The 21131-nt window shown below is 62.1% G+C and overlaps 1 protein-coding gene and 2 long non-coding RNA genes across 4 annotated transcripts in view; 1 reads left to right on the top strand and 2 right to left on the bottom strand.

Annotated features, from left to right (window-relative positions):
• The window catches only part of VAC14 (VAC14 component of PIKFYVE complex), a 104461-nt gene that overhangs the window by 81358 nt on the left and 1972 nt on the right, over positions 1–21131 (top strand). Inside the window, exons 15-19 of one of the 2 annotated variants that reach the window (XM_047789541.1) lie at positions 7826–7928; positions 13751–13925; positions 15297–15415; positions 16458–16537; positions 17842–17992. In XM_047789541.1, coding sequence (XP_047645497.1) covers positions 7826–7928; positions 13751–13925; positions 15297–15415; positions 16458–16537; positions 17842–17992 — 628 coding nt within the window. The remainder of the gene's footprint in view (positions 1–7825; positions 7929–13750; positions 13926–15296; positions 15416–16457; positions 16538–17841; positions 17993–21131) is intronic. The other variant, XM_047789542.1, reaches the window with a different exon arrangement.
• Positions 819–2599, bottom strand: LOC125132381 (uncharacterized). Its single transcript, XR_007136234.1, has 2 exons — positions 2103–2599; positions 819–918 (listed from the first exon to the last, which is right to left on the bottom strand). It is a non-coding gene; the product is annotated as an uncharacterized LOC125132381 (long non-coding RNA).
• Positions 7814–17843, bottom strand: LOC125132380 (uncharacterized). The gene is made up of 4 exons (XR_007136233.1): positions 17535–17843; positions 9994–10206; positions 9077–9180; positions 7814–8416 (listed from the first exon to the last, which is right to left on the bottom strand). It is a non-coding gene; the product is annotated as an uncharacterized LOC125132380 (long non-coding RNA).

Genomic DNA, 21131 nt, shown 5'->3' with positions numbered 1-21131 from the left:
GTGGCGGGGACATTCACTCACTGTCTGCAGCTGGGCCATCAGCCTCCTAAAACCCCAAAGGCTGGCTAAGGAGCTGCTCAGGAAGCTTGCCTGACAAGGGATCTGGCTGCTACATTGTTCTGGAAGGTTCAGCGCTGCTGGGACTGGCAGCTTGAGCAGATAATCTGGGCTAGGTTTCAAAGCTTCTTGACACTCCAGACATCCCCACCCCGACACATTTGGCTCTTCAGGGGCCCTGCCTTCAGGCAGTTAATTCCAGGTTCCTGTGCGCTCAGCCGATTGCCTCATCTGTTCCCAGAGAAGAGTCAGCTTTTTCCCTTCCTCCCACGTGAGCTGAGCCTCCTCCTTGTGAGTGAGGCCTGCCTCCTTGGAGCCTCTCTGCCGAAAAGGACCCCCACCCACCTCTGCCAGGAGCCCCTGGCCCTGACAGTTGGCAGGTTCCTGGGGATACTTCTCTCCCTGCCCTTGAAGCCTGAGCAGCCACCCCATCCAAATCCTTCTGCTTCCCCCGGGGCCCCTGGAGCGTGGTAATTGGCGTCTCGGGTCCTCAGCTGTGCACCCCGTCTGTGAGTGTGTCCCGTTCCCCCCTCGGCAGGAAGACCTGTGGGGACCCTGTGGGGAGGGGACCGCGGAGAAAGGACCACCCCTCCTGTCCCTCTGCCCCCACTCCTGCCCGTGAAACAGCAACAGCACTGCCACTTTCTGCCCCCGGCCCCCCTCAGCCCTAGGTCACACTCCCCCCAGGATGGCCACCAAGCGGCTGCCCGGTGATGTCTGTCCCCAGCTCAGGTCCCGAGATGTGTATCTTTAATCACGGCTCTGGGAAGGTCACAGCTTTCATTTCATTTTCGTGGTGTTTGGAGAAAAGGTCAAGCCTCCCTTGACACGTTCAGTCTTCCCCAGCCAGCTTGGGGGTTTCTAGGAGAGAAAAGACGCCCATCAGAGATGTGCCCACAGGCCAGGCGTCATGGCAGAGGAGGGTGGGGGACCCGGGCCAGGAGAGGAGAGGTCAGAGACAGAGGCAGACGGATAGACCCAGACAAGCGTGAGTGCCCAAGGGGCCGGTTGGTGGTGGGGGACGACAGAGGGGACACCGAGCCGCAGCACTGGCTCACCCACAGCTCTGCTACCTCTCAAGGGCCTGGCGCAGCCTCAGGGGAGGACCCCTCCCCGCGACATCATCCCCTGAGTCTTCCTGCAGGAGTGGGCCTCGCCTGCCGTCTCCTGAATCCGTCCCTCCTCCTCAGGCTTGACTTGGCTCTGACCTTAGCTTCAGAGAGGGCACCTCGAAAGGCAGCCCCCAGACCCTCCGTGCTTAAAATCAGAAGGTGGTTGCACAAGGCCAAAGGGATCTGGTGATTGGCCCAGAAGGGTGGCCACCGTTGCCGTGTGGTCGCTCCGGTCTCGCCCCGCGTGGCCACATCGCACCCGCGTCCCCAGGCCCTCCGTGTGGCCGCTTTCTGGCTCTGATGGAAGGTGGGGGCCTCAACTCCATTGAGAAGACTTTGCTGTTCTGCTCAGATTCTATTTCAGGGGAAGCCTCCCTGTAGTAGGCACTCCTGCCTCAGAGCAGAGCCAGGCCTTTTCTCCTCCAAGGAGTATTATGCTAATCACTCCTTGCAAACAGGCAGACTTTGTAGGAGGTTTGCCTGGTTTTAGATGAAACCTACGCCTTTGAAGCAAAGAGCCACAGTAGCTAAAAATATCCCTTCCCGGCTGTTGATCCTCTCATTTGTAAAATGCATGTTTCCATTGTTAAATCTCCCCTGCTCTGCCTCTGCGATCTCCATGGGGGAGTCCAGCATGATCCCCGAGTGTGTAAGATTCTAAGTAATTTATTATTTATTGTTTAAAAAATTTTAACGTGCACAAGATAGAAATTGAAATAACGCCGAAGAATACGGTGTGAAATGACCCTCAGCACCGCTTCCTCCCCCAGAAGCCTCTGCATTCAGTTTCATATGTTTCCTTCCAAAACTCTGTCTTTGCGTTTATAAATATTTGAATCTGTTTGGTTGTGGTCATGGTGGTGGTTTTCCGGCAGAGGATTCTGGACGCAGAATCTTTCTGCCGCTCGCTCCTGTGTGTTTTCAGTCACTTACATGTGCCCCGTCGTTCGGCAGGCGAATCTCCCTCAGGATCCTCAGCTCCTGGGACACTGCCCTCTGACCTCCAGGCCAGAGCAGACTGGCCCACGGTCCCTCCCCCTTATCAAGGCCACCGCTGCCGCGTCAGCGTTCAACTCCATCGCCCGTTTCTCCGAGCGCAGGGTCCAGACTCTGCCCCGCAGGCAGGGCTGTGGCCGTGGGGTGCTGGTGCCTCCCCAGCCGGCCCCCCGCAGGACACTGTCCCCCAAGGGACGTCACGGATGCCTCACAACCAGAGCCCTTTTCTCATTTTTTGTGCATTTAATCCGATAAAGATTTCCTGGGCTGGAAAGGAACATTCGGCTGAAAAGCCTATTTCATGCATCTTAAATTTCCCTGAAAATGACTGATCACAAAAGGAATTTTTTTCAGCCTCCCGACGGGGTGGAGGAGGGTACAAATGAGAGAACTCCCCCTTCCACTTGGCCACGAAGAACTGAAGGAGCGCCCTCCACGCTCCCTTTGTCCCCCCACTCCCCGCCATGACCCCTGTGTCCCCCCAGCCTTTCACACCGTCTCTTCACTTTGTCTAGGAGACTCCGCGGTGAGGCTGCTCTGATGTTTGCGCTTTGTTACCAGCAGTGGGTATGAGCGTTTCACTTCCCGTTCTGGCTTCTGACGTTTATCTCAGTGCCCTTTAAGTGGGCACTTGTAAAGAGCTGCAGAAAACATTCTCAGTTCATAAAATTCCTTAAAACTCCCAGACGAAGGATCTGAAGGCCAGCGAGGCACTAATCTTTGAGCTCCCTCATCGGGGCCTCTTATCTCCTGTGGAAGCCCCATGTAGCCAGCGAGGCGGGAGGGCACATGCCAGAGGCAGGCTGGGGCTGAGCTGCTTCCCCGGGGGCTGGGAGAGGAGCCGGCTTGAGGAGCGGGTGCAGGCCTGGGCAGGCGACGTCTGGCCTGAGCCGTCGTGTCCTGTTCTTCCCTTTGAACCGAGCACGTCACGGCTGCGCACAGAGGGCTTAGGACTCCAAGGTGGAGACGAGGCAGAAACTTAGGGGGAATCAGGAGCCAGGCCTGGGGAGGTGGGGTGTGCTGGCAAGAAGGAGAGCCGCAGGCCTTCACCCCGGGCTCCCGGGCCGAGCCCGCTCTGCAGCTACGCGCCCTCTGGCGCTGAGGGTAAAATCGCCCCCTTCCACGCGGAAGTGGCCTCGCTGGGCTTGGGGCCGTGGAAGTTCAGGGCCGTGGTTCTCAGTCCTGCCTGTGGAGCCTGTTAGGAACAAATGGCCCTTCCTGGGCCAGGCCTGCCTGAGGGTCGCCTTGGTGCCCCGAGCAGCCTTCAGGTGACTCTAGCACACAGCCAGGTTCCGGGGTCTCTCAGTAAGGGGCTCTTTCTGGGATGCCCTCCTGGTTCTGGAAGGTAATTGTGTAATTGTGTGGCTTTCTGCACAGGCGAGGTCACAGATGGAATCAGGGAGGCGGCTCCCCACTGAGAGGTGGGGAGCGGGGGGGGCCCAAGGGCTGGACACTGAGGCTGCCACCAGATTGAAATGGCCACCCCAGAGGGACCCCTTCTGGGCACAGGCATCCCCATGGGAACGTGGGATAGAAGTGGCTCCTTGGAATCCATCACCTGGGACCCCCACCACGAGGGGCATGTTCTGGCCTAGGTGCGGGGACCACATGCACACTGGGTTGCTGGACCCACGTCAGGTGTGTGGCTTTAAGGTTAGAGGGAGGAAACTGTGCGACCTCAGGCCTCTGGACTCAAAGCCAGTGAAGGTGGAAGGGAGGAGCTCGCCATCTGTGAGGGTTTGTGGGCACGCGAGACGCAGCGGGGAGTGATCTCGTGGCCTGGAGCACAGGACTGGATTGGGACTAATGGAATGAAGCCGAGGAAAATGTGAACAAAGCAGCTTGGTAACAGGAAGACTGTTGGGGCTGGGGGTGTCCCCAAGCCTTTCCCAGGGACAGTGGAACAGCCCTAAGCCAGCTCCCCTGTTACTTGCCTGCCTCATTTCTCCAAAGGTTATACCCCCATAGTGTGAAGGGGGAAGTGGCAGAGATGTGGGGGTGCCTTTCCCTTTCCTGTCCTAAGACAGGCTCTCTGCCTCAGGGGATCCTACGGTCACATGTCATGGGGTGAAGGGGTGCCTGTACCCTGGACAGGACACTCAGGTCACAGGGAGCTAGAGCCCTCAGGTGGACAGGGGGCTGGGCCAGGGAGGAGAGGTCTGTCCCTCTGCAGGGGACACACAGCATGGGACTGTGGCCGAATGCACCTTGAACTCTGAGTCGGGGACTCAACTCCACCGTGGCCCCAGGACTGTGTCGATTGGCCCAGCCCCCGGCTTCAGCGTTTCCCTCTGTCCCATGAGCAGTTGATCTCTGAGGGCCTCTGTGAGCCTGGCTGGAAGCTGGCAGGGGCATAGGTGGCAGGCAGGTCTGGGGCCTGGAAACCACGAGAGGTGAGTGCGTCCTGGGGAGGAAACCCCTCTTGGAAGAGTCAGCTCCGAGGGCTGCCAAGGGGAGGAAGTTTCCATCCAGGTCTCTGATGGGTCAGCCCAGCAGACTTCCAGGCGCACAGGGCTCAGGGATGCGGTTTCCCTGGCATCTCCACCTGAATTCAGAGCCTGGGAGTTGTACTGAAATCCCCACCTCCCCCTGCCCAGGCAGCAGCTGGCCTGGGAACTGCTGATGGCGTCACCCCCACAGACCCCCTGCCGGGCCTGCACAGGCCCTGGCTCCTGCCTCACACCTTGGAGACAGGTCATCACCCCAGAAGGGCAGTCAGTGTGGGCACAGGTCAGCACAGTCCTGGCCAGCTGTGGTCAGTCCCTGCCACCCCCAGAGGTAGCCTCAGGGTGAGGGTGCAATAGAAGGACCCGGTTTGCAGATAAACTGCCCCAGAGCCACGGAAGGTTCTGGAGAAACTCTAGTCCATCAGTGATGGGTGTAGTCAAGTTGGCCTCCTCCCCGCCACCAAAATACCAGTCTTCCAGAAAAAGCACATCCAAGCCCCTGTGTGAGCTAGACCTTGGATCTTGCCGGCAGGGTGTACGGTGAGGTGGCAGCTAAGAGCTCGGTGCCCAGACAGGCACTTGGGCAAAGCTCTCATCTGTGCTTTACCCTCATTCTCTAGGAGAGGGGGCTGCTGAGATAACACCCGTTCCATGGGAAAGGGATTTAAGGTACAGGCATGGCTAATGTGGAGAAAGTGCCCACAGATGTCAGTGATGCAGGGCCATCGCTGGGCAGGAGCTGGTGGTTCAGCTTGAAGGGGGCCTCTGACAGGAGGGGGCGAGATGCCGGCGCTCTCAGGCCTGGCTGGAGTCGATGTCAGGGAGACAAGAGGGTTTCCTTTAGTGGCCCATCTCTTTGTTTTCATTTGCCCTGTGGGCTGCCAAGATGACAGACTCAGAAGCTATGGGCTTTGCAACCGGGTTGGAGGCTAGGGACCAGACACACAGCCTTCTACCCCCTCACGCCACCTCTCCCTCTGTCTGCCCGCCTTGTCCTCCCAACACTGCCTTCCCTTCCAGGGCCCAGCACACCTCAGCCCGGTGCCTGGGCTCTTCCCACCTCCTCTCCTGTCCTCAGAGCCAGGAGACCCCTGCCACCTGACCCGCCTCCAGCCATATTCAGAGCAAGCTCCTTTCCAGGACACAAACCCAGACAGGGTCTGTAAGCCAGCCACCTGCTGAGTCCCCCCCAGAGGCTCCTCCGTGCACATAGTGAAAGTACTTCAACCAGAACCAGACACTTTCACAAAACCCCACCAGGTTCCCTGGGCCCCAGAGCGTGCCTTTCTACAGGCCAGCTGAATTCCCCACTGAAGTGACCCCAGCCACCTGCCCCTCTTGGGAATTATTTTTCTATTGTACAAGGACCTGTCCCCCTGCTGCCCATAGGGGCCCAGCCTGGTGGGGCTTCTGCCTTGGGATGCTGAGCTCAAGAAAGGAGACACCACAGTGAGCGTCAGGAGACGGAACTCAGCAGGGTGGGGTGGGGTGGAGGCAGGTGGTGGGACCTAGCGGGGGTGTGGGGGTGAAGGGCCCTCAAAGGGGCTGGAGAGACACCTGCGAGCGGACCGTGGGAGCCAGGCCTGGCCAGGTTGCTAAGAGCACACGGGAAATGAGCCGCAGTGGGTCATCCGGGCATGCGCGGAAGCTGACTCCTGACCTGGGCAGCAGCAGAGCTCCTCACATGCAAGAAGGGCCGCCTGACCCCCCCTGGGCAGTGGAGGAAGCGGGCATCACCTCTCCTGGCTGGGCTCATCCGGACACCTCCAGGGACGGCCTCCTTCAGGCGGGAGCAGCCAAGGAAACCAAATGGTCTCCTGGAGGCAGCCGGAGCCTCAGCCCCCCTGTGCTGAGCCAGCCCCTCTCTCCAGGCTTGGGGTGTGCTCTAGGGACCAAGGTGAGAGGGGCAGAGCCGGGAGAGATGACGCCAGCTTCCTCCGATGCCCAGCGTCCGGCCGTGCCGCCCGTGAGCAGAGTCGGACAGAGGGCTAAGCGGACAAAAAACCCTTTTCTTCCTCTTCTTCTGCCTCTTCCCCATCATGCCACGGCCCTCCCTCCACCCCCTGTCCATCAGCTCCCAGCAAGACCCAGAAAAACAAGTCCTCGCGCCTCCCCCAACCCCCCAAGAAACTTTTAAGTGTATCAGATGCATCGACTGCATTAAACAGAATGAATTTTTAAGGCCCGAGTTGGCGGGGTTACCATGGCTGCCTCTGCCCTGAGGGGCACACTGCCGAGGATGGATTGAAATAAATAAAACAGATTTACAGTTTTCATCCTTGGGAAGCAGAGAGCTGGAAGGGAAGAGGAGCGAGGGGGTGGCAGGGAGGAAGCGGTGAAACTCTGGCGCTTTCGGAACTTCAGAGGGAAGGCCGCTCCCCTGCCCCCCGCATCTCTAATGCTGCACTGACCTGAAAGCTGCTTTCTCTTTAAATTCCTAAAGGATCCCAGCTGTTGGGCAGGGACAAGGCAGGAGGGCCCTTTCCGTTGGGAATGGCTCGGGGCCCCTGTGTTTGCTGTACTTGAGAGCTGTGGCTGTAGGGCTCCAGGCGCCTCCCTGGAAAGCCCATGTCCCAGTGGCCTTGGACCACCGAGGGGACATGGACACCAGCTGGCGGCCAACGTAGAGAGGAGGTGAGGGCCTGGCCCTTCGTGCATGGTGCAGGCCTGGCCAGGATACATGCAGCTGGGGACAGAGGTGAAGGAAGGGGGCCCAGGATAGAAGGGCTCTGGGCAGTGATTCGGCCCTGCTGTCAGGGCTGCCTGGACCAGAGGCCCCAGCCTGAGCTCTGCTCACAGGCAGTGTCCTGCTCCAGCCTCTGAGAGGGAGCCCCAGCCAGGACTCCTTGCCAGTTACCCGCCCAAGCCTAGAGCTGGCCGCCCACCGCCTCCCCACCCCTCCGTCCACACCACTCCCCAGAGCTGAGGCAGGTGAGTTCCCACCTGGCCCAGGAGCTGGAGAGCTGGACCTGCCTGGGCGGGAGACGGGGCACGAGGCAGTCGCAGTAGCAGGTGTGGAAGTGGAGGCATGAGGGCCCCGCAGGGGGTGGTGGAGGCTGCTTCCGTGGGCATCCAGGGTGGCTTAGGAGACACGGACAGCCCTTCCTGGATCAGGGAGAGCCATTTGTTGGGCTCAGCCAAGCCGGAGGTGCCAAACGAAATCACCCGCCTCGCCTGTCCCTCGTGTGGCACTAACGCGGCACCATTCCTTAGGGTCTGGATGGGCCTCGGCAGGACTTGTCCCTTTGACCACACTGGAGATGGTGTCATTAAAGAGCCGGGACACACCCTCCTAGCCTGGAACTTGGCGGCCGAGGTCAGTTTGAGTTCTCTGTTGGTCATGGGGCAGTTTGCAGAGAGGCGAGCGCGGGTTGGAGTGGGAAAGCACTGTATTCGTAGTAACCGGGGAGACTGGGGGGCGGGAGGTGCGCCCGGCTTTATACCATCTCTCATCAGCGGCGTCTCTTCCCACTCAAGTGGGGTGGAGCCCAGAGTCTCTCCGCCGTGTCCTGTGCTGGTGACATTCCATCTATGTGGTCAGCTTGTTGCTTGGGACAGTCACATGTGGGAAGGGCCTGTGAGGAAATGGTCCCTCCAGCCCCCAAGTCCCCTTAAACTTCTCTTGAATCCACCTGGTGCCCTTTCCACATTCATGTGCACGTCCAGTAGCCTCGTGTTGACTTGCCAATGGGGTGGGTCATACCCACCCGCTGGCCCCCAAGCCAGCACTGTCAGCTCCTAGGCCCCCAGGCGGGTCAGACACCTCGTTGGCTTCTGCTTTTGTCCCTCTCAGAAAAGCCAGGCCTGAGGAAGGGGCAGGTGGGGGAGAGGAAGGCAGTAGCCCCCAGCGCCCAGCGAGTGTAGATGAGCTCCCCCCCACCCACCCCCACCCTGGGCTCAGTGTCAGAACAGGCATGCCGGCAGCAGTGGGGGCGTCAGCCTGCCCTTATTTGGTGACAGGACCCGGGGGACCTGGGAAGGCTTGGCTGACCGTGCTGGGTTGAGGGGGTGGGTAACGTTGCTGTCCTGGTTTTGGAGGGCGCAGGGAAGTGGGTCGTGAGAAGAGTCTTGCATCTCCCCCGAAGCCACATGGCCAAGTGCAGAGTCCCCAGAGCTCAGGGCAGCGAGAACCAGGAGGGGCCCGCACTCGGGCCTCTGCCCTCCAAGACCCACGCCCCATTGTGGAGTCCCTGCCCCCACACACGGGCCTGGCCCTGGGAAGGAGCCTGTTCCCCAGCTTCTCCCCCTGTGGCCCTGCTGTCCCCACCATCCACACCCCCTCCTCTGTACCAGGCCATGCCTGCCCCCAGGCCACATCTGTCCAGAAAGGAGTGACTCCCCCTCCCCCTCTCAGCATCCCACTACCTCCTCAGAGCTGAGCCCTGTCCCTTGTGCCTGCCCCAGACCACAGGATGATCCCTGCTGACCGGGTGGGGAGAGGTGTCTGGCAGCGCCCCTTCTCACCTGCTCTACTTGCAGCCCCAACGGGAGAGGACTGGGCTCAGAGCCACTGGGCAGGTCTTGTCCTCCACATCGAGACTTGGCATTGCCCGAGTTGGTCCAGGTCCCTAGAAAAGAAGCAGCGAATGACCCCTTTCCCACACCCAGGACAGAGCAAAGCACAGCACCAGGTGCCCTGTTGGCCCTGCGGGGCTGGCCTCTGCCGGCACCTTTCCTTTGCAAGGCAAGCTCCTGTTACCTCCACCAGCCAGCAGCAGGCGCATCCAGAGGTCACCTCAGGGCATCCACATGTTCCCCCTGCCCCCCTCCAGCCCTCAGGTGGGCCTTCAGGATGTGACCTCCCAGACCCCATCCAGGTTCCCTCTCGCCCCACATCTCTGCCTCATCCCCAAGTATTTTCCAAGCCCCATGTATTGTCTCTTGATGAATAGCCCTTTAATATGGATGTTAAAAAATATGGGCAAATGTTTAATGCTTGCAAGCTGGGCTCCATTATTGATGCTCTGCTTGAGAGCCCGGCAGGCAGCTCAGGCAGGGCGGGGGCTCAGCAGAGAAGTGATGACACAGCAGCCCTGCGAGGCTGCCATCTGCCAGGCCCCACTGGGCAGGGATAGGGCCCAGGGAGGCAGAACGGGGAGAGAAACTCAGCTTCTGGGGCTGGATCTGCCTTCCTCCTCCCCTAGGCAGCTCTGCGACCCAGCCTCCCTGCATGAGGGTCCAGGCTCGTGTGAGGACTTAGCAGATGCCATGGGAGGAACCTGGGGCCGGGCTCAGGGAGATGGAGGCCGCCTGAGGTCCTGCCACAAGCTCGGGGTTGAGTGAGAAACGCCGTCCCGCCACCTCCCTGACGCAGGGAGGGAGGCAGGCCGTGCAGGTGTCCAGCGCTCCCAAGCTCCGCCCAGCCCTCCACCCAGACTCACCTAAAATGCCCCACAGCGCCGAGCCCTGTGAGCCCTCGGAGGTGAGAGCTGCTGTCCTTCCCCAAGCGGACTCGGGTCCCGCCCTCAGCCCTGCACCTGACGGGTGGTTCGTTCTCCCTGGGAGCCAGCTGATACGTCATTATTCTTGCCCCCTGGAAGCTTCGTGACCCGGCAGTCTGGGAGGTGTCTTCTTTCTCCCCAGACTGGGGTGACCTTAGGGTGAGACAGCAAAGCTGGGTGAAGTGACGTGCAGCCCCCGCCACTGCCCCCCTCCCCACCCCGGCCCCAGCCAACCCAGGGCTGGAGTGCCCTTTGGTGGAACCCGGTGCCCTGCTGCCACCCACGCTTCCTCCCTTCTGCCCTCCCCTCCCTCCTATGGTGGCTTAATGAGCAGTGCTACATGGGGGGAACCGCTTGCTGGGATATTTGTTGCCATTCCTTCTCGCTGTCCTGGCAGCACATGCTTGGGGGTCTCCAGGGGTCTCCCTGGGCTGCACAACCAGGCCCTGGGCGACAGGGTGAAAGTGTACCATCAGGGCCGCTGCTCCCTGCAGACCAGGCTGGCAGGGCAAGCAGGGTCCGGCCGGGAGGGGCCTAGGGGTGTGCTGGTCTGTCCACGAAACCTGGGTGGAATCATGGCTCCTCGCGCCTAACATTGCAAGCGGTTCTTGGTCACAGGCCAGGCCCTGCCCTTTGCAGTTCACGTTCTGGTGGGAAAAACAGACGGGGACCCAGGAAATGAGTCCATCAGCCAGGTGACTCAGTAGTGAGAAGTCCTTGGAAAAGAAACAGGACTTTGCTTAGAAAGGGCTGCTGGGAGGAGGGTGTGCATAGGGCAGAGGCCTCGCCTGGGGCTGGGGCTGGAGCTGAGACCGCGAGGGCTGGAAGGAGCCAGAGGCGCGCTGGTCCCTGGGCAGGGCTGACCAGGCCAGGACAGAGGTCAGGAACAGCAGAAACGTGAGAGGCCAGCACACCGTGAGTGAGGGAGGACTCGTTAAGGGCTGAGGCTGGAGAGGAACCAACCAGAACATGTGAGGGCCTGGTGGCTGTGGTCAGGAACTGAGTTTGTTTCCATCCAGCAGGAGGCCACTGGGGAGTGCGTGCTCAGAGGGGCACTTTTTACGAAATGCTCAAGTTGGCGCATGGGGCTGAGTTGTGGGGGCGAGAGAAGAATCAGGGAGAAGGATCAGCAGCTGGCTTGGAGTTGACCAGGCAAGAGACAGGTGTCGCTGGGCCCAGGGAGGGGGCGGCTACGACAGGCCAGGAGGAGGGCGTGCCGCGAAGGCAGAGCCTCCGGCTTGCCGGTAGCCCAGACAGAGGGCCCCGAGGATCAGGGAGGACTCCCCACTTTGGGCTGGAGCAGCTGGGTGGGCAGCGATGGTACTTACTGAGGCAGGTGGTTGTGAAGCCCCCTGGAGGCCAAGCGGCTAGAGTCTCAGGGAAGCAGAGGCGGGCTCGGGCACTGCCAAGCCTGAGATGCCTTTGGGCAGCCGAGCGAGGCACCCACCAGCGAGGCTTAGGGGGGCTTGGGAGAGCCTCTGAGCTAGAGATGGGACCAGACTCAGCCCCAAGAGGTGCAGACCAGAGAAAGGGCGGAGGGCAGAGGGCAGAGGGCTGCTGAAACCCAGCGGGGGAAGAGCCGTCAAGAGCGGGGTGGGAGGGAAGCTAGAGTGGCGGTGGGCAAAGCCTATGTTTCCAGAAAACCTGGTCGGCCCTGACCTTCTGTAGCTCCCTCAATGGTCCCAGGTTCTTAGGGACACCAGGAGGCCTTGGCGCCCACCTCTCCTCACCGCCACCCCCTGGCCTGTCCCTCCGCACCCTCCCCAGCCGTCCTCCCGCAAGAGTGCCACGCCCGGCCTCCAGCTGCCACAGGTCCCCTCAGGCCCGTGGTCCCCGGAGAGCGCTGCCTGGCAGCAGCCTCAGCTGTTGGCCCCTGTCATGGAGACGGCAGCAGCTGCAGGCGACGGGCATTTGTGACCATTTGTCAGAAGGTTCCCTTCCTGCGCGGCCTGCCCTCCTGAAACATTTCTGTCCCACAGCCCTGGAGATGGGGCTCGTCTCGGGGACAGAGGGCTGGGCGGGGCCGGAAGTGCTGCCCCTGCTCCGCTGAAGGGCCAGGCTTCCTCCTGGGAGCTGGCCGTCGCCGTCCCCACCCCTGGGGCCACACTCACCACAGTGTGCCCCCTACCCGAGCTGTCGAGCTGTCGCTGGTCTCAGCGGCCACCCCATGCAGATAGATGTCATCCCCAGCGAGGAGGCGAAGACACTGTCACACAGACACACAGCTGGCGGGAGCACTCAGGGAGCCCCTGCACCCCCGACAGGCCAGGGCAGAGCCCTCGTCACGCCACCCTCCAGACCCATCCCTGCGCAGCCTCGTTCTCGTCTCTCCAGTGGTGTCTTGCCCAAGCCTGCTGGGTCCAGCCGGGCCAAGGCTGGAGACAGCCGCCCGCTCTCTGTGCCTCGTGGTTTGGCCTCTCTGTTACCAAACGGTCTGGGATTTTGCTGGTTCCGGGCGTGGGGAAGAACCGTCTCTAGTCTGGCCCCAGAGTGTGGCTGGTGTTGGGAGGGAAGCAGGAAGCCGGTCCCTGGTAATGCTGAGTTTAGTGGGAGTTCAGTGACCGGGGGGGACGTGTGTCCGACACGCTGGCTCCATTGGGCCTCGTGTCGTTCTGCGGGCCTCGGACCCCTTGTCACTACCAGCCTGAGAATCTGGTCTGTTGTTGCCTTCTTGGAGCCGAGACTGGGAGTCAGGCAAACCTTCATCGACCCCGGACAGGAGACAGGGCGAGGGCGCTGTGTTGGCGCTGCCCTCGTCTCCCGAGAGGCAGGGCCCAGGCCACACCCCACCCTCTTCAGCAGCCGAGGCTCCTCTCAGTTTCAGGAGCCTCGAAATCCCCGCCTCTGTGGGCAAGTGGCAAGTGAGAAGGTTGACGGGCTTCCCTGAGCCTTGTCCTCGAGACCTGCCTGTCGCCGTTGACATCCCCTTGGCCCAAGGACTTGGGAGAACTGTTTTCCTGCGTTCTCCGGGTTCCTTTTGTCTTTTTCTTTCTCTTTTTCTAAAATGGAGCCTTCTTTCCGCAAAAAAAGCCTGAGCCTTATCCCCCAAGATTCTTACTAGAGGAGAGATGGTGGGGAGAAGCGGCCCTAACTAGTCCCTGACCTCAGCCAAGTCCCTCGGCCTCTCCACTGGCGTGCTATTACCGGGAGAGCAGAGGTAAAACTCAGGGTTGTCTTAGGGGCTGTTTATCCCACGAGCACCTGCCGAGCCCCTGCTCCCTGCAGGCACCACTCCTGACAGAGATGCCGTCGTGGACAGCACAGACCATCCCGACCAGGGGCTCTCCCACGGGAGGGTGCGGGGGGGACCCCATACATGCATGACCAGTATGCTTGTTGTTTGTCACATAAAGATAATCTCTAGCCAGGAAAGTAAAGCCAGGAAGGGACGCAGGGCCTTGGCACGGGTCGGGGTGGGGGGGGGGGGTGTTGCTGCGCTTTGCAAGAGATCAGAAAGGTAGCTCTTGGGACCAAGTGGCCAGAGGCCCGGCTGTTTTCCTCGGAATTTCATTTTCTGGCCGGGGGCAGGGAGGAGTCAAACACAGCCCGTGGGTCTCTCTCCGGAGTTGCTGGGGAGAGCCGGGCTCCCACACAGGCCTGGGAAAGAGCAGGTTTCCTCGAGAGCGGCCCGATCGGGGAGAGGGCTCCGAGGCTGAGGCCCGGAGGTCTCCAGAGCCTGCCCTCGCCCGCTTTCCAGGCAGCTCTGCCTCCTGCTGAACGCGGAGAACATCTTCCACTCGATGGCGGACATCCTGCTCCGGGAGGAGGACCTCAAGTTCGCCTCGACCATGGTCCACACCCTCAACACCATCCTGCTCACGTCCACCGAGCTCTTCCAGCTGCGGAACCAGCTCAAGGACCTGAGGACCCCGGTACCCACACCCACGGGCTCCGGCCCCGCGTCCTCCGCGGACCCACAGGCCCTCGGCCCCCGGAGATCAGCGGGGAGGAGACAGGGCTGCCACCTGAGGCCTCCCTGGTCCAGTGTCGAGTACAGGTCCCCCGGGGTGGCTGCATGGAAAGTGCCAGCCATGGGAGTGAGTCACAGCTGGGGTCCTTGGAGCCGCCTGCCGTGGAGTCTCTACCCACCGCGAGCTCCAGGCCCAGCTCCAGGGGCCAGGTGCCCGCCCTGACACCACACCCCTGGCACTGCCCCCGCACAGAGTGGGCTGGCCTCTGAGCCAAGCTTGGGAGGGACCCAGAGGGCTCATGCTGCTGGGCCTGTCACCCTGTCAGCCCCTGGATTGCAGCCCTGCCAGAGGTCAGGGTCTCTGCCCTCCTCACCCTCCTCCCTGGCCCAGGCCCTGCTCTCCCACAGATGGACACATTTGTCTTTCGAGGTGCCCTGTCGTAAGCCAGGGGCTCCCAGTGCTGCTGGCCCAGGCTTTGGGTGAGGACCCATCAGAGAGTAGGGAGGCGCTCCCCATTCCGCCACACTGCTCTGGGGGCACCAGTCAAAGGCCTTGCTCAGCCCAAAGGAGGGGGTGCTGAGCTGCAGAGGCCCCTGGGGGCAGCCACCATCCTGGATGTGCCAGCAGCTCCAGGGGGTTCATCTGGGCCATGGTCACCCTTTCCCAGCTCAGACCCTGCCTCGGCCCCCTGTCCAGGAGGGAGGCCAGGGCATCCAGGCCTATGCCTGAGGGCGTCTGGGGCCAAGCCGCTGGGGATGAGCCAGGCCCCACCCCGCCTTCTTCCTGTGGTTCCTCCAGACATTCGCAGAGGCCTGAAGAATGTTCCCCGGGGCAGGGGCGCTCCCGAGTGAGGGCTCAGCCCCGGGCTGGTTCCTGAGTGCAGGGCGGTGGCACACAAGGAAAAGAGATGGCATCTGAGGCTGGCAGGAGGGCGCTGCAGGGGGAGCCAGGGCCCTGAGGGAGTGTCTCCCGCCCGCACCCCGGGCCTCCCATCACATAAGCTCCAGGACCACAGGCCTCTGGCGAGAACGACGACTGCTATGTGCCAAGGGCAGAAATGCCAGCACGAAGGGCAGGCTCGCTCTCGACCCCGACCCAGCCCTCGCGTCCACCACCACGTGGCTCTGTGGGACCAGGAGTAATGACAGGGTCTGAGGAGGAGCTGTCAGGGTTTCCTTTGTGACAACTCGTTCCCGGCTGGGCTGCCACACGCAGCCCGGAGCGCTGAGCTGGCTCCCCGGTGCTCTGGCTCCTCAAGGGGCCCTGGGGTTCGCAGAGGACCTGGAGGGGGAGGCGAGGCCTCCCTAACTGCTCACCCCTCTCCCCCTACAGGAGAGCCGGAACCTCTTCTGCTGCCTGTACCGCTCCTGGTGCCACAACCCGGTCACTACAGTGTCGCTGTGCTTCCTCACCCAGAACTACCGGCACGCCTACGACCTCATCCAGAAGTTGTATCCTTCACTCGCTGTGCTTCCGGCCCAGGCTCCGCGGGATGCTGGGGGGCCAGGGGCTCCCCTCCCACCCACGAGATGGGCCCGCCGGCCATCCTCCTGCCTCCACCCCGCGCTCTGCCTCCAGGCCTTGCGACACCGGACCCGGGAGGGCACGGTGAGGGCCCTGTTCTGGAGAGTGCTGCGGCCAGTGATGCGGCCGTCTGGGGCTGCGGAGGGGAGCCTGGAGAAGCCTTGAGAGCTGGGGGTTGGGGGGGGGTAGTCCCCTAGGTAAGGGTGCCCCGGAAAAGAGACAGCGTGCGCTCCACCCGATGCTGGTGTGCGGCGGGCAGGGAGGGCCTGGGAGCAGGGGGGCCGTCGGGCTGCAGCAGGCCAGGGGGCGAGGAGCTCAGGGGCCTTCAGGAGCCACAGAGCCAGAGCCCAGCAGGCTCAGCAGGGGACACAACTAGGAGAAGCCAGCTGGACGGGAGGCCCCAGGGCCTGCCGCAGAGAAAGGCATCCATGGTCAGACTTCGAAACCCCGTGAAGCAAACCAGCTTCCTGTGTGGGTGCCTGGCACGTGACTGGGGTTGGAAAGCTTACTGGGGACATGAAATTGGTCTCCTTCTGTGGCGGGTCAGGAGTTGAGGGCCAGGAAGAGGGGCCCTGCGGTGCCTTCTCTGGGGGTCAGCTGTGCCCTTGCCAGGTTCCCAGTGCCTGCTCTCCTGCCAACCTGGATTCACTCGTCTCAGCCACTGTGTGGCCCACAGACTGCAGGCCCCATGCTTACGGCAGCCCTGACCTTGGCCCGGCTGGCAGGTGCCCCCCAGGCAGGAGCAGAGGCCTTCCTGCCCAGCCCGTCCCCATCAGCTGCAGGGCTGTGATAAGAGCCTTTCAGAGCTGAGAGCTGCCGGAGCAGAGCGCAGTGCCCGTGCAGGGGGGACAGCTGTGCCGCTCTGTGTTGAGAGGGACACAAAGGCAGAGGGAGAATAGGCTGCTGCCCGTTGTCCGCCAGAGCCTGCTCAGGCGGGAAAAAGTGCTCTGCCCTTGACCGCCCACCCAGCGGAGACCTGGAGGTCACCGTGGACTTCCTCACGGAGGTGGACAAGCTGGTGCAGCTGATCGAGTGCCCCATCTTCACATGTGAGAGCCCTGCCTCCGGCCTGGAGCGGGTGGGGTGGAGCCAGCCTCAGAGAGCAGCTCCTGGCTGAACCGGGGAGGGAGGCGGAGAGGGCAGTCTCGCCAGGGATGCTTCTGGAATGTCAAGAATGTCAGCATGGGGATGACAGGATTGAGGAGGCCCGCCTGAATAGGGCTGGGACATGTGGCCCCAGAATTTGGGCCCTGCTTTGTGAGCCTCAGGGCGGGCCCCAGCCCAGGCCAGGGCTGACAGCAAAACCTACCCCCAGATCGGTGTCACTCCTGCTGGGGAGAACTGGGGCAGTGCTCTCAGAGGGCAGGCAGGGCACCATCCCCGAGCTGTCCCCAGCCACCCCTCCCAGCGTGCTGCCCTCTGCCCTGGCTCTGGGCAGCTGGGGGCACCCTGAGCCCACTTGCAGGTGCTGCCTTGTGCCGGGAGCCACACCCTGGACTCTGTGAAGCAGAGTCGGGGCGTTTGCTGGAGCTGCCTGACTGTGACACCCAGGCTGAATGTGCAAAAGCGGCAGCAGGCGGGGGCGAGTGCAGCGCTTGGCGCCTCAACACGTGCAATGCCTGCCCCCCAAGCAGGCGGCTCTCTGAATGAAGCTCATGCTTACGGTGTGATAGTGAAGCAGAGAGGCAGCCCTGCTTCAAAACAGGCCCCCGCTGCTTCTGGAGTCCCTGTACCTGGGGACCTCGGCCCCCTGGGGTGGGGTGGGGGTGGGGCTGCCATGGAGGCTCCCCGCTCACCCGGTGTAGCTGCCAGGGTGACCGGGAGAGAGACGCGGGGGGCCTGTGTCGTTAGGATGGGTGCTAGGCAGGGCCCGGGTGTGTCCCTCCCGTCTGGCACGGCGGGGGCAGGGCTGCTGTCCGCGGTGGATTTCCAAAGCCATCCACCAGACGCTCCTGGGCTTGGTGTGTGTTTAGTCACACACGAAAGCGTTTTTCCATCCTGCCCTCCCTTAAAGCTGCCCTAATCCAGTCTTTCTCCCCAGCTCACCCTATTTATAGCTCTCTTGTGCTGGCACGTGCAGAGCAGACCCGCGAATCTGTTACGCTCCAGGCCTGGGCGCCCTTGTTGGGAGGGAGGCAGTGCCTGTGGAGTAGAGGGGACCAGACCTGGCAGCAGGCTGGGGGGGTCCCCAGGCCGAGGTGACTTGGGAAGATCAGGCAGAAAGCAGGTGGGCCACTGGAAAGAGAGAACGATGCGATGTCATCACGGGGACAGCTCAGACGCTGCGGAGGAGAGCAGGCGTGCCTAGCTGTGCGGAGCCCCGGTCCTGACCTTGCCCTCTGCCCTCCCGCAGACCTGCGCCTGCAGCTTCTGGACGTGAAGAACAACCCGTACCTGATCAAGGCCCTGTACGGCCTGCTCATGCTGCTGCCCCAGAGCAGCGCCTTCCAGCTGCTCTCCCACCGGCTCCAGTGCGTGCCCAACCCCGAGCTGCTGCAGACGGAGTGAGTGCCTGGCTCGCGGGGGGCAGTGCTCCGCCACCAAGCAAGGCCAGGGCCAGCAGGGCCCGGCAAGTGGGGAGTTGGGAGGGACTGCCGAGGCTCTCCTGTCACTGCAACGCTGTCCGCCCCACAACCTCCTGCCCTCGGGCCTCTCATTTCCACATCCGAGTGCCAGGCCGGGAGGCTTGGGCGTGTTTATGAGGTGGTAGGTCGTAGTCACACCTTCTCTAAGCAGTTGGGGTTGAGTTAATCCAAAAAACCCGAGGGTGTGCGGGAGTCACCCAGACAGAGGCCCCTGGAGAGAAAGTCCAGGGGCGGGGAGAGTTTGTGCCCCAGCTCAGCGTCTGTGTCGTCCACGTCTCAGGTGGCACATGGACAAGAGAGCTACCTAGGGTCCCTCCCAGCTCTCAGATGGCCCTCCCCTCCCATCCGTAGCATAGTCTCAAGCCCAGGCCACTGAGCAACCCTGGCACTGCTGGGACCTTCCCACCCCCCTCCTGCATGGGGCAGGAGGCAGGGGTGCTCCCAGGGCCACCCTGCTGGCGTCCTATCCACGGGAAGCCCAGGTCCCAGGCACACAACCGTGGAGAGGTCCAGCATGGCAGCCTCTGGGCAGGAGGGCAGTAGCCCCTTGGGGGCATCCAGGCTCCCACCCTGAACCCACTGCTGGCCCGGCCCCCAGAGCCTGTTGGGTCATGTCTATATTTGGTAACCCTTGGAGGCCTCGCCTCATCCACAGGCATTTGGCATTCGAGATGGAAAATTTCACTTGTCAGGTCGCCATGGAAACAAGCAGAGCCACTGAGAAGATTTACGCTGAATGGAGCGCACCCAGCTTGTATCAGATGCCCCGTGTGTCTAGAATTCCCTCCCAAGCTGTTAGAGCCGCTTGGCAGGCCTGGCGCCTTGCTCCCAAGAAAGGGCTCGGGCCTTTGCCCTTGGGATGGACGCAGGCAACCTGGAGGTGGGCCTGCCTGGTACTCGGGGCCCCTGCCCCCAGCCCCTGTGCCCTCTATCCCACAGGGCCCAGGCCGCTGCCCTCCTTCCCACCCAGCCCGGCCTCTCCAGGGGCCGGGTGTGTGGGGCGCCTGAGGGGTCGTCTGCCCCAGGCGGCAGGAAGGGCTGGAGCCCCCATTAGGTGGCCCCTAGGCCAGGGTCCACCTCCTGCCCACCCCGCGCCTTCCCCCACATGGTAGCGCTTCAGGGTGGCAGGGTAGGCACTGTCCCAGCCGATCTTGTGCCACTGGGTACTTCTCAGGGCTGGCACTCGGTGCACTGAGTGTTGAGGGAGCAGCTGCGGAGTTAGGTTTGCTTCTGAGTCCCTTGCCGGGAGCACCTCCGACCCCACACCGTGCCTCACTGGCCTGGCCTCTGCTGGCCTTTCCAGGGCCTGATGGGTGTTAGGGTCACCCTGGCAGCCACTTAGGAGGGAAGGTGTGGCTAATGGCTGCTTCTCTGTGACCTCTGGCCAGGCCACAGGCCAGAAGCTGCTGAGGGCCAGTCCCTTCTCAGAGCTCTGCCTGCTCCATCTCCTTGTGTAGGTAGCACCCCTTTGGAAAAGGAAGGCAGCTTGGAGCAGTGAGACTCCTGCAGTCGTTCCCCAAGCCAGGGTAGAAGAGGTCGGCAGAGGGCAGGCAGGGACAATGAGGCTTTCCTCCGAACCTCCGCTGGTCAGTCAGGAAGTCTTGGAACAAATGGCTGGGGCCTCTGGGTTAGAAGAGTCTCTGGGTCAGTAGATGGTTCAGAGACCTGGACTAGGATCTGGTTCAAGCTCTGCGAGGATTTGCTGTGTGACCTCAGATGAGCCCCATGCCTTCTCTGGGCTCTAGGTTTCTCCATTAGTAAGTAATTACACATTTGGACTCAACGGACCTCTGAGGTTCCACCCAGCCTTCCAGGCCTTTCTTTGCAAAGCTGTAGAAGAGCTGTCATAGAAAACTGCAGGGGAGCAGTGGGCGAGGCAGGGGCCTCAGCAACAGCTGGGGGCGGGGTCAGGTTGCAGGGTTGGGCACAGAGGGACAGCTCCCACCCTGGAGAGGGGGCCGAGGACACTCTCAGCCCTGGGAGGGGCAGGCAGCTGGAAGACAGCGTCAAGTGGCCCGCCAGGCCTGCATGCCCGGAACAGCTGGGGGTCTGCTCCTTCCGTCCTCCCTTCTGTGCGCTTGAGGCACCAGCAGGGCGAGGGGACCCTGGCCCCTGCTCAGGCTCCTGGGCCACCCCTCGGTGAGGCTAGAGGGAGCATCCAAAGGACAAACTGGTGACGCTCACCAGCGTTAGCCTGGGGACAGGTGCGTGAGTGGGTGGCAGGAGAGAGGGCCAGCTTAAGGTTCTGGAATCTCAGCTCTGTGCTGCTGGCTGGGTGTCCCCTAGCCGCTCACTGCCTGAGGGTTGTTGTAAACATACAGAGAACACAAGACCTGAGCAGCGCCATGCCCACTGTGGCTGGCGGGGAGTGGCCCAGCCCCCCATGCCCAGAGGAGTCCCCACACCCCATGGACACACCCCTCCCTGCCCCCAAGACCTCAGGCCAAGAAGGTCGGAGGCACGGGAGGCAGGACTTCTCTCCTCCATGAGGGCGTAGGGAGCAAGCTGTGGCTCTTTCTCCCCACCACCCCCTCACCTAGCCACATCTGTACATGTCACCCTAGATCAGCCTCTGTTGCTGGTATCTTTCCAGAAACCCCTGATCTCAGTCCTTTCCCTGGATCTAATGCCAGGAGTGTTGGGGGAGGAGCACACAGACCCATGCAGGCCAGCACCAGATGACACACTGCAGGGTCACCTCTGGCCTGCCCATCTCTCCCCATGTCCTGGCCTAGCATCTGGTCACCCCCTGGAACTGGGGCTCTAAGCCCTAGGGGTATTCCTCAGCTTCCTCACAAGCCAGGATTGTTCTCCTGGAGCTGTGGCACCTGGGCCACAGGGTCACTGTGACAGGGAGCTCCCTTCCCCATTCCCAGGGAAGCTGAAAGCAGCAGCCAGAGCCCAGAACGCTGCCCGCAGTCTGGCCCCCTAGAGTGGGCCCCGCTCAGCTCCTTTTGATCTTTGTCAAACTAACGTTGCCTGAGACTCAAGAGAGGAGCAGCCACAGCCACTGTCCAAGATGGTTTCGGGTGATGCATCTTCAGCAGGAAGGGACCAG

Source organism: Phacochoerus africanus, chromosome 8 (genome assembly GCF_016906955.1).
Source record: "Phacochoerus africanus isolate WHEZ1 chromosome 8, ROS_Pafr_v1, whole genome shotgun sequence".
In the NCBI taxonomy this organism is placed as follows: Eukaryota; Metazoa; Chordata; class Mammalia; order Artiodactyla; family Suidae; genus Phacochoerus; species Phacochoerus africanus.
Note: the sequence above shows the minus strand (reverse complement) of the source record. Positions and strands in the feature narration are given on the sequence as shown.